We start from the raw sequence: 12500 nt of genomic DNA, 5'->3' as shown, positions 1-12500 counted from the left end.
AGAGAGAGAGAGAGAGAGAGACACACACACGCACACACACATCATTTCATTATACCAACTACCACTTATCTATCCCCCCATTCCTCCTCCCCATCACCCTGCCCCCCCCCCCCCCCGATCCCCCGTTCCCCTCCTGTACCCCCCTACACAGTGCGTGCAGACTGCCGTCTGAAGGACGAGGACTGCCCAAGAGAGGGGTTCTTGGGCAAGGACTGCGTGTGCTGGTGCCCCAACCACGACATCCACAGCCACGTGCCCTACTACGTCTGTCAGCCCGGGGACACCACTGCCACGGGAGGCAGAAGTGTAGGTCAGTAAAGTGTCGCCATGTATACTGACATCGCCACTAGGAAGCATGGCCAGAAGTGTAGGTCAGTAAAGTGTAGCCATGTATACTGACATAGCCACAAGGAAGTATGGCCAGAAGTGTAGGTCAGTAAGTAAAGCCATGTATACTGACATCGCCACATGGAGGGCTGGCCAGAAGTGTAGGTCAGTAAAGTGTAGCCATGTATACTGACATCGCCACAAGGAAGTATGGCCAGAAGTGTAGGTCAGTAAAATGTAGTCATGTATACTGACATCGCCACATGGAGGGCTGGGCAGAAGTGTAGGTCAGTAAAGTGTAGCCATGTATACTGACATCGCCACATGGAGGGCTGGACAGAAGTGTAGGTCAGTAAAGTGTAGCCATGTATACTGACATAGCCACAAGGAAGTATGGCCAGAAGTGTAGGTCAGTAAGTAAAACCATGTATACTGACATCGCTACATGGAGGGCTGTTTAGAAGTGTAAATAAAGCCATATAACACCGCCACACGAAAGTATGGCCAGAAGTGTAGGTCAGTAAGTAAAGCCATATAACACCGCCATAAGGAAGTATGGCCAGAAGTGTAGGTCAGTAAGTAAAGCCATATAACACCGCCACAAGGAAGTATGGCCAGAAGTGTAGGTCAGTAAGCAAAACCATGTAACACCGCCACAAGGATGGATAGTTTTGAAGGAAAGTAAAGAAAAGAAAAACAACAACAACAACAACGGACATGTCTATACACATTCTTCTATATTCAGGGGGTACGGTTAGAAAACAACACTGATGCTGAGTCCTGCTTTGTTCTTTCCTGACAGTGTGTGAAGACAAGTACGGCAGCTGCGAGGAGTGGGCGGCCCGAGGAGCGTGTAGCAGCAACAAGCCTTATATGTTGGCTTACTGCGAGAGGTCCTGTGGCTTCTGCACTGATGGTCAGTACGTTGTATGATAAGGACTGTTGATAGCTCATTGACCTGTATTTAAACTTATCTATCTCAGTAAGACAGCTGCACTGCCTTTCCTGTAGGACATGTCATAACCCTCGGCTATAACACTTTCTTTTTCGTGAATGGTACTGCTGCTGCTGCTGCTATCACTCCTACTACGAATGATAACGTTGATAACAATCGTTCAATTATTTAGCGCTTTCAAACATCTCAATGGGTCCACATAATATAGATTTCTCCCACGTGCATGTGTGTGTGTGTGTGTGTGTGTGTGTGTGTGTGTGTGTGTGTGTTCAAATTATGTAGAAACTGTTTAAAAAGGAGTATTTTAGGTTGATTTTAAAAGATATGAGTGAGGGACTGTGGCTGACTGAAAAGGGCAGTAAATTCCAGGTTTGTATAGCAGAAGAACTAAGAGTTATCCCGCTGTGTTTCTTTGTGGAATCAGGGTTCGCAAAATGATTCTGTCAGCGGAAGAGTGGAGAGACCTTCAGGATACATAATTGCTCAGGATAAATAATATATAGGACAACTGATGTGCAGTTCCAGTCAGAACCCTCATAATTACAGGCCTTTGTCTCGTTAACAGTAAGTGTTCTACAGGGTTGGTGGTGGGAAAAAGTTAAACATGCGGGAAGAAATTCTACCATCGTAACCAACACGTTTTGTACGCAAAGGGAAATAATGCACATGGTGTGATCAGCAGGCCCAGCCCAGTGCAAATGTTTGCTTAAATGTCTGAAAAGGCAGACATGAACACACCTCACAAGCGAGTCGGTATGACTGGGATTTGCGGGGTCTTCACTATCGAGTGACCTGGTGGACGGAATACCCAACTAAGAAGTGAGGGCTCCAGGTTCGATTCTCGGCGGGACTGGGATTCTTACTATCTCCCTCGGTTATCACGTAACAGAGAAATCTGTTGTGACGTGAAGGTAACAGGCCAACATATTTAAGGTTTTTCTTCAAGATTTCGGTTTCGGTTTCAGTTTCTGAAGGAGGCGTCACTGCGTTCGGACAAATAAACCATATACGGTTCGCCACATCTGCTAGGCAGGTGCCTAGCCAGCAGCATAAACCAACGCGAGAGTCTGAGTGCACCCACAAATATTTGTTTTCCTATTAAAGGGGATTTCTTCTACAAAATTTTGCCAGAGGACAACACTTTTGTTGCCTTTGGTTTCTGTTTCAGTGCACCAAGTGCGTGCTGCACACGGGACCTCGGTTTATCATCTCAACTGAATGACTAGATGTTCAGTTTAATTGTCCAGTCGAACATGGGAGAAAGGGTGAGACCCAGACCCCCACGGACACTGCATTTGCAGATAAGCGACTTGACCATTCTGTTACCTTCCCCCTTGGAACACAGCGACTTCGTTTTTAGATGTATGATAGTCGTATCCAACTATGACCATCAGAACAGCAGAAGAGGCAATGCTTTCATTTTGGTTGAAGCTTGTTACTAGCCGAGGTACTTCAAAACTATCTTCGATTGTTTACAATTGTCTTTTCAATTTATACATCACAAACATACACCAGAACCAATACCATAAATGTATTCACACTCTCTTGAATGAAGCTGAATCGAGTAGTTTTTGGTTAAACCAGCACAGTCATGAAGTCCATCCCTCTTGGTTCAAAGAGAAGGTTGAATGTTGATTAAATGATCAGTTTTTGCAAGACTGGTATAGATATATAGATAACGATACTATGTATATTAACTATAGGATGTTTAAGCCAAATTTTGGTCATGAAGCTTACTTTACTGTGTTACCAAATAACTGTGTTATCCTGTTAGTTAAGTTTATGACAACCAGTAATGCTTTGCCTGTTAATAGTCAGCGCTTCAACAGTTCACCGAAAAACGAAAGAATCTGTGATAAATGTTCCACTGCCGACATTGCTGATGAGTTCCACTATTTGTTTGTGTGTCCTTTCTTTGAAAGTGACAGACAAAAGTATCTATATTATATATATTATAGAAACCACCCAAACTCCCTTAAATTCCACTTTCTGTTTTCCGAAAAAACAAAAGAATATTGTTCGAACTTAAAGCATTTGTCTGTTCTATTTGTAGTTCCTTTCGGTTAAGCTACATGGATGAGGATGAATTATTTATTAATGTATATTGGCTGTGCCTATTGGTCTTTTGTTTTTTCTCTTTGTTCTTTTGACCTCACTCTTATTGTTTGTGTGGTATACCTAAAATATGTATGTATGTAACGTTTCGATGCTCCCAGGGGGCACAAGAACTAAACTTTTTGCCTTGCCTTGCCCGACTTTCTGGGCTAGAATTTGATTATGGTGAAGAGTGTCTTGCGCACGTTACATCCCCACTCTCTCGGTCAAGAGGGTTTTAGGACAGTCGGCGTTGGGATGGTTCCCAAAGGCCAACTGGCTGCAACACAAACAGCCAGTGCAATTTTGCCTCCTAGTTTGAGTCATAGTCCTTCACAAAATACTAAGCTGTGAATGATTTCTAATTGCAATGCAGAAGCCATAGTTAATACAGCTCTCACTTTGCTGTTGGCCCAACCGTAAACAATCTGTGATATACACTGTATTAGATAAGATCTTCGCATCCTTGCACTGACTGTTTGAATAACTACCATTCTGTTGGAAACGAAAGTAAGCATGTTCAAAGCCTTGCGTACACTTGTGATCCTTTCCTTCCTGTGTTTCAGCGGTTACGTCACCTTGTCTTGATGAGTACGAGGAATGCCGTTTCTGGCGTCACAAGGGGTACTGTGAGGAGTCTTCCCACTTCAGGCGATTCATGACTGCTCACTGCAACCTGACGTGCGGTCTCTGCTCTCACTGTGAGCGCTGCCACACACACACACACACACACTCACACACACACACACACACACTCTCTCTCTCACTCACTCTCTCTCTCTCTCTCTCTCTCTTATGTGTACATCTGACATCTTCAGACCTGTGTATGAGTGCGCGCGTGTGTATATTTCTTCTTTTTTCTCTCTGTCATTGTTTCTGTAAATAATGCTCAACCGAAATGTCATTGCTGTCTCCTAAATCTCGTACACAAACAGCACACGCAGTTGAAAGTTGCAGTAGTAAAGTTACTACTTTACATAGTGTTGTGACCATGCTTCCATGCGTCACAGTTCTGTTTATTATCTGTTTCACGCTGCACCAGCCCCGGCAAAGGTGTTGCCGTGTGAGCAGACCTGCGAGAACCAGCACGAGCACTGCGAGATGTGGGCGTGGCGAGGGGAGTGCAGCACCACTCCGGAGTACATGCATCACTTCTGCCGCAAGGCCTGCCGCATGTGCTGCAAGGCGGGTCGCGGGCGTTACCGAGCACGTGCCACACGTCCCCTTCTGCGACATTCGGCCTCCATGCTGTGGCGGTGGTGGGCTTTGGGAGATGGTCACCGCAGCCGCCAGCTACTACACACGTGACTTCCAGACAGGCCATGTGATGGTGTGACGGCGACAGACAAAACATGCCCGGCAAACACACAGTGGGGGAACGAACCGGGCAGTGACCAAGACCCAGGACTACTAATTCGGCAGCTAACACAATGAAACCAAGGGAACTGCCCCCCAACCCCCCCGGACCCCCCCCTCCCCCGGCCCCTTCCACCCCCCTCACCCATATTTTGTTCTCTTCATGAACGCCATTCAACAGCAAACGAGTGCAGAGTGCCCATGTCGTTAGGACACGGCTGATACAGGTCATCACTCCAACATGGCTTCACTCCATCTTCATAGCTTATCCCTGTTAGCGCGAACAAGACACATTTCGAAGTTAATGTTTTTATAATCACCCCTACCTTCTGTTTAATCAAAGGTGGGAATCTCACCTGGCAGACCAATGTCATCCAGAAGTACGTTCTTACGCCATTGCTCTTTCCTACAAACGCTGTCAAACATTTCGGTCGGTTTGACTTTTAGCTACAATGATAATATACTTTTCACAACGCGGAATCACTGGCGGAACGGGAAAGTTTTGGTAACGCATGCACAGTATTCAGCCATTTGTTTTGCCGGGGCTACTGTGCATTCATTTCGGCAATTATTTCCATCGGTTCTGTAGCAACGTGCCATTAGAGGTAAACAGATCACTGAAAACCATGGTTTCCTGTATATAAAACCACGCTTTGCTGAATTAAGCGAAGGAGCTTATGATCTTTGCTCTTCGAAAACCACACGTTTTTAAGAACCAAGTGGGCGGTTGGATGCACCACACATGATGTCTGCACACAGTATTTTCCTTGTTTTTTTTTTTTTTTTTTTTGTGCATGGTTTTGTTCCCGACGACGACTACCATCTGGAGTGCTAACAGGGGTGTTTATCATTTACGATCAGTACACTGGCGTTGACACTTCGACGGCGAAATATGATTGGCAGAGAGGTGGGGCATGTGACTGGGGTTGGGGTCGTGGATCGCTTCTTGTGGTTGAGACTGTACCAATGATTAAAAAAAAAAGATTTTTTTACAGTATTGAAACAAGACTACACAATACCTGCTGTCCTGATTAAACTATGTCGTCCTAGCGTTTCACCATGTTTACATTTGGCGTCGCTGTCGGACAGGATTGTTGCAAGGCATCTACTGCAGACAGGCAGTACTTCACTGTCAGTAGCTCTCCTTCCAAGAATCACCCGCATAGACTGCTGACAGAAGCGTTAATTCGCGTTCAGTACGCCCGGGTTTTGAACTTCGAAGGTGAAGTTGAAGCAGAGCGATGGAAATGTAGGCTCTGTGCCATTAAGTCCTTTTGTTGGACAATTTGTCTTCAAAGGACAGGTTTTCTCCACCCCTGTGAATATTTGAGCGCATGGTGTTCTTGAATGACGGGCGTATTTTCTTCCCTGCATGCATCAACCTCGTGCCGAAATGCAGACTTTTTTTTCAGCATTCGAACTACGGCTACACATTTCCGCTTTTCTGATCGACCTGTGTTGTCACAGCCAAGCGTTATATGGATGGCGAAGCAATGTGTATCCCCTCCCCGGCTCTTACACACTGATTCAAGATACAGAAAAAATATTGAGCCTGTTTCAATTACGCCTTTGTAGCAATTGCTTTTTGGGAGGATACCGATGTGCATGCGATTCTGTCAATTTTTTACACGCTCGCGCGCGTGTGTGCCTGAGTGTTGCACGTGCAGTGTGAACGTGTGTATTCGCGCTCACGCCTTTCTTATCGTGTCATTGTCATGTAATTATGTCGCTTATCTGTTCATACTCTCTCTCTCTCTCTCTCTCTCTCTCTCTCTGTGTGTGTGTGTGTGTGTGTGTGTGTGCATTTTCTCAACATGCGTATCGCCCATTCTCGTGGGTCCACCTTCTCCAAACCCCACCCCCATTTGATCTTCCGCACACAACGTGGCAACAGTGTGAGTTTCTGTTCGCCGCACAGAGTCACAGTCTAAATTGTTTGGACTTCTCTGCGAACACTGTTGAAGAGTAAAACCTTGTTTTAACCACCAGGCTGTCATTCTTTCATCGCATCGTTGTGAATAAAACCACATCTGATGCAAGGATTTATGAAGTTTCTTCGAACAAGCACGGTCATCGAATCCAGTCCGTCACAGCGTTCCTTTGTCACCTATTTCTTTTCTCTCCTCTTTGTTCTCTCTTTGTTTCTCATCATCTGCCTTCGTTAGTTTAGATATTTAGCTTTTGTCATGTATGGTATGTATCTACATTTGACAATTATGCGTAATTATTTTGTTTTTGAATACTGAGGTGTGACGTTTGAATTTCGTATTTTTGTAGTATGTATCTGTGCGTGTGTGTGTATACTTCGCGCGATATTTGATTTTGCTGTTGTTGTTGTTGTTTCTTATATATATATATATATATATATATATATATATTCATATAAGAAACTGATGGAATGAACAATGGCAGGGACATGTCTTAGGAATAACCACTGGAGTACGAACAATACGAGCACACTCAGCATCATAATCTCTCTCTCTCTCGCTCTCTCTCTCAGGCTCTCTCTCTCTCTCTCTCTCTCTCTCAAGGTTTATTTACATATTCCTGATAATTTTCTTTATCATCAATAATAACTTGCTCTTACGTCACATTATTTGATTTCTCAGGACAAGGCCAGTATTGTATTCTATTGCATTCTATCATAACATCCTTCAGTCACGATAAATTTGATGGTCTCTTGTTAATAACGATTTATACATGCATTTCTTGGAAAGCAGAAATTCACACCTTGGTGAAAAGGCGCTAATTTGTTTTGATTTTGTTTTGTTTTGTGTTTTTGTATTTGATGTGAAGAAAATGGATGCTTCAACCAGCACACTCACACTGATGTAGTTATGTTTGGGTTGGTTTGTTCTTTCAGCAGACTTCGTCGTGCGTGCAAGAGGTAATACGTACATTATTTCGAACAAGAAAGGAGTGGAGTGAAGGCCTAGAGGTAACGCGTCCGCTTAGGAAGTGAAAGAATCTGAGCGCGCTGGTTCGAATCACAGCTCAGCCGCCGATATTTTCTCTCCCCTCCACTAGACCTTCAGTGGTGGTCTGGACGCTAGTCATTCGGATCAGACGATAAACCGAGGTACCGTGTGCAGCATGCACATAGCGCACGTAAAAGAACCCACGGCAACAAGAGAGTTGTTCCTGGCAAAATTCTGTAGGAAAAACCCACTTCGAAAGGGAAAACAAATAAAAACTGCACGCAGGAAAAAAATACACAAAAAAAAGAAAAACAAGAGAGGCAAGGCCTTCAAGACTCACTTGTGATAAATTAAGTCCCCTAGCATTAATTACAGAGTAATTTCCCTTTTTTGCTATCTGCACCAAAACGTTTGCAAAATAAATAAAAATTCTATGCTTAGCAAAAGAAGTTCCTGTTTGAACAAAAAATGATAATAATGACTGCTCTTGTTGTTGTGTCAGAATAAGAAGTCAAAGTGCCAAGTTTAGAGAATACACAAAATATAAATATAACAGTAAATGCAGTTTGCATATAATTAGGCTTCTTTTTTTAAATTTTTTTGTGCCCATCCCAGAGGTGCAATATTGTTTTAAACAAGATGACTGGAAAGAACTGAATTTTTCCTATTTTCATGCCAAATTTGGTGTCAACTGACAAAGCATTTGCAGAGAAAATGTCAATGTTAAAGTTTACCACGGACACACACACACACACACACACACACACACACACAGACAACCGAACACCGGGTTAAAACATAGACTCACTTTGTTTACACAAGTGAGTCAAAAAGGGTGGCGCTGTGGTGTAGCGACGCACTCTCTCTGGGGAGAGCAGCCCGAATTTCACACAGATAAATCTGTTGTGATAAAAAGAAATACAAATACAAATACAAGTTTGCGGCATAATTAGAATGTGGAGAATGGAAAACACGTTTGTGGAACATTTTGTTTGTATTTACTTTATCAGTGTATTGCATATTATATAGTGCTGCTGTTCACTGTTTTTCTTTTCAGTAATGGATAGCTTATTGTCATAATAAAATAAGACTGCCTTTGTATGTCCTTTTCGTCAGTGTGTGTGTGTGTGTGTGTGTGTGTTCTACACAAGCGATAGTAATCAATATCCAGATTTTACGCAGTGATCATTTGAAAAGCTGAACACTTCTTTCCTTCTTCTTTTTTAATCAGGTACGAGACCTTACTAGCACATCTTTCACCACGTCCATCATCAAATCATCGTCATTATCACCAAACAACAGCAAAGCGTAGCAAAACTCCCACCTCAGTACCATTCCGCTGATCCGGCACTCACGCATGCAGCTGAAGCCGGCAGCGCCACAAAAACGAATGAACAAAACAACAACAACAACAACAAACAAACAAAACAAAACAAACAAAAAAACAACAAAAAAGAAAAAAAGAAGAAGAAGAAGACGATGAAAAAGAAAAAGAAAGAGGCTGATCATTTGACACTTGAATTTGCCTATACAATACATTTTTTCATATGAGAGAAAGATTCAAGATTCAAGATGGTTTATTCATGTATAGGCCTAGGCCCCTTATGAAGGGGAATGTGAACATGTTATTTTACAAACATTACATCACGACACTGTGAGCTTCAATAAACACAAACAAAAATACAACTGCATTACAGTTCAATGTATAGAACAATAAAAGAAACAACAACAACAGCAAGAAAACAAAACAAACCAAAGAAAACAAAGAGCGTTTTCACGAAATATCCATTTCTCTGAATTTGAGAGCTTTGTATAAAAATAGTGAAAATTTGCGAACAACTTCACTGAGGGGAAGTAGATGACATTAATAAGCTCAATTTAAACATCGTCAGTAGGTTTTCTATAATATTTAGGCTGCATAAACTCCTCTCAAAAGTTCCTTAAAGCTGGACAGCAAAGAACAAAGTGTATCTCATTTTATGAGAGAGAGAGAGAGAGAGAGAGAGAGAGAGAAATTACTTTTACATTGAAGAACGAAGTTAGATTTATGTTCTTTTAATCCACTGCCATGATCACTCTGAATTACAATCGTCGGAGTCCTTCATTTTATACACTATGTTATTCATTTGTGGTAATTGTATTCAGAATGTATCATGCAGGATGCTATTCGAGATTGGTTTAAGCAAATTTTTACCAGTGATTCGTTCAAAGACAATACAACGCAGTCTAATGAACACTAAATATTGAGCGCAACAACCAGAAGCTTGAAAAGCGTAGGCTCTTGTAACAATAGTATATGCACATAACTTTTCGAGTTTTCAGATGGTCAGTGCTGTTATGTGCGGAATGATTATCATCAATTGGGCATCGTCAGTATTCCTTCTATAGGCATCTGGGTATAGTCTCTTGTCATGTTGTGTTTTTAGGTGAACATCACAGCGTAGTTAAGATCGCCATGGTGAACATCCAATAAAGCTGACTTGATACTGTCTCTGCACAACAGTTGAGTCTGTGCGCGGAAATGCCTGGTAGACAGAAAAACAATAATTCATAAATCGTTCTCTTGTCTGATCCATTCCGTTCTGGTTGCTGCGAGTTATCCATCGCTGCCCGTGGTTATTTTTAGCCCCGTGAACTCTTTTCCATCCCAGCATCCCTTTCTCATCTCCCTTGCCTGTTTCCCCGTCTGAGCTCGATGGCTTCCCCCTTCCCTCCCGCCTGCAACCTCCCGTCTGCAGAATTTCGGAACCCCACTTGGCTGGCACACGCACACGCACACTCTGGACACGCACACACGCACACACACCGAGTGCGTTTTGGTGTGTTGCTCACTGAACCTTTGTTGCCAAGTGAATAACTGTCTCTCATGCTTATCTGGAGGGAGAAATTATTTTGTTTCATCGATATATCACAGTCTCGTCTCGGGCTAATGTTTAATCCAAGTGACAAAAAGCAAAACACACACACACACGCACGCACACACACACACACACACACACACACACACACACATACACGCACACACACGCACACAGACCACAAGGAAAAGCCGCGGCAAAAAATACACCAAAAACCAAAACTGAACAAACACCACCACCAACAACAACACAGCAGCAGCAACAACAACTCAAAATACTAATTAACGAAGCACTAACTACCTAATACATGAATAAACGACTGAACTAAAAAAGAAGAAAAAACGAAAAAAAATAAAAAAAAAAAGAGACTCTGAGAAAAAAGTCAGTGCAGTTTAATACCGGCAGCTTAGCCTTGACTTTGAGGCCAGTCGGCCATACAGGGCAACGTCAGATTTGAATATATATATATATATATATATATATATATATATATATATATACATTACCTCCTTCAGTATGTTTGTTTGCTTTTTTTTCTTCTTGCCAATGCATTAGAAGGAAAATTAAAAAACCAAACAAACAAAAACAACCGAAGCAGATAGAAATCAAAGTCTGATAATACGAAATTGATGAATGTTACCCCCCCACCCCACCGCCCCCCATAAACAACAACAAAAACCAACCAAACAAAACAACAACAACAACAACCACCCCCCCCAAAAAAAACAACAACAAAAAAACACAAACAAACAAAAAAAAACAACAACAAAAAACAAAAAAAACAGCAACAAACAAACAATAAACAGGGAAAAAACAAAACAAAACAAAAAAAACCCACCAAGAAACAAAAACAAAAACCAACAACAACAAAAAACCCAAACAAAAAAACAACAACAACAAACAAAAAAAAACCCCCAAAAACAAACAAACAAACAAGAACAACAACAAACAACAACAACGACAGAACAGCAACAACCAAAAACGCCATCAGCATCACCAACAAAATCGTCGGAAGATAGTGAAAACAATTAAAGTCATCGCAGCAACTTAACGTAAGAAAGCACTTCTTTCGAGGGCCTGGCCCTGTCATTTCTGAACCAGCGGAAAAAAGTATAACTGAAAATAATTACATGAGCATACACGGAACTGTGAAATTACATAAAAATGTGCACATAACCAAAGGCCAATTATAGAAAAAACAAAACCAAAAAAACAAAAAACAACAACAACAACAACAAACAATAATGATGGTATGACTGAATAATACCAACAAAAATAACTGCAATGCAACAAGGATATTAATGATGCTGATGATAATAATAATAATATTAATAATAATGATACTAATGCTACAAGTATACTAATGAAAATCATAATGATAATGATGATGATGATGATAATAATCATAACAATGATTATCATAATGATGCTACTTCTTCTATCATTATTATTGTTAAGTTTTGAAAAGCCTTTGAATTACTCGTAGTTTTCCACAAGGAACCAGAAATACTTGATCATCATTATGATCAAAAAGACATACTCTACAACATGGCAAAGAGTAGTTCTTTTGACGATGACGAAAGGTTGTCAGTAGCTAATTGACGACAACAACAGATAATGATGACGATGGACTTTTTTCCTGCTTGCTTGTTTCGCACATCTGTTTTATCGATCTATTTATTTTTTAAAAGTTTATTTTCAGTAGTTCAGATATTTCATATACTTTCCGTCAAGCTCTTGATTACTCTCTGTTTCTGCTGTGTCTGGCTCAGTGTCTGTCTGTCTGAGTCTTCTCTCTGTCTCAGTGCATGTCTCCCTCTTTCTTCAGTCCCCCTCTCCAGCACTCTGTCTGTTTCTCTGTAACTGTCTCTCTCTGTCTCCGCTTCTCTGTCAGTCTGCTCTGCCTGTCTCTCAGTGCCCCTGTGTCTGTCTGTCCGATGTATGTAAACTGGCTCTTTTTCAGTTCTTCGTTCATTTCAGTTTCTGATGGTT

The 12500-nt window shown here is 41.8% G+C and overlaps 1 protein-coding gene across 1 annotated transcript in view; it reads left to right on the top strand.

Moving 5' to 3' along the window:
• Positions 1-8729, top strand: part of LOC143293598 (zinc metalloproteinase nas-13-like) — a 41466-nt gene extending 32737 nt beyond the window's left edge. The window contains exons 9-12 of the mRNA XM_076604673.1: positions 152-310; positions 1130-1243; positions 3943-4077; positions 4419-8729. Coding sequence (XP_076460788.1) covers positions 152-310; positions 1130-1243; positions 3943-4077; positions 4419-4684 — 674 coding nt within the window. The 3' untranslated portion in view covers positions 4685-8729. The remainder of the gene's footprint in view (positions 1-151; positions 311-1129; positions 1244-3942; positions 4078-4418) is intronic.
• The last annotated feature ends 3771 nt before the right edge of the window (positions 8730-12500 follow it).

Source organism: Babylonia areolata, chromosome 1 (assembly GCF_041734735.1).
Source record: "Babylonia areolata isolate BAREFJ2019XMU chromosome 1, ASM4173473v1, whole genome shotgun sequence".
Classification (NCBI taxonomy): Eukaryota; Metazoa; Mollusca; class Gastropoda; order Neogastropoda; family Buccinidae; genus Babylonia; species Babylonia areolata.
Note: the sequence above shows the minus strand (reverse complement) of the source record. Positions and strands in the feature narration are given on the sequence as shown.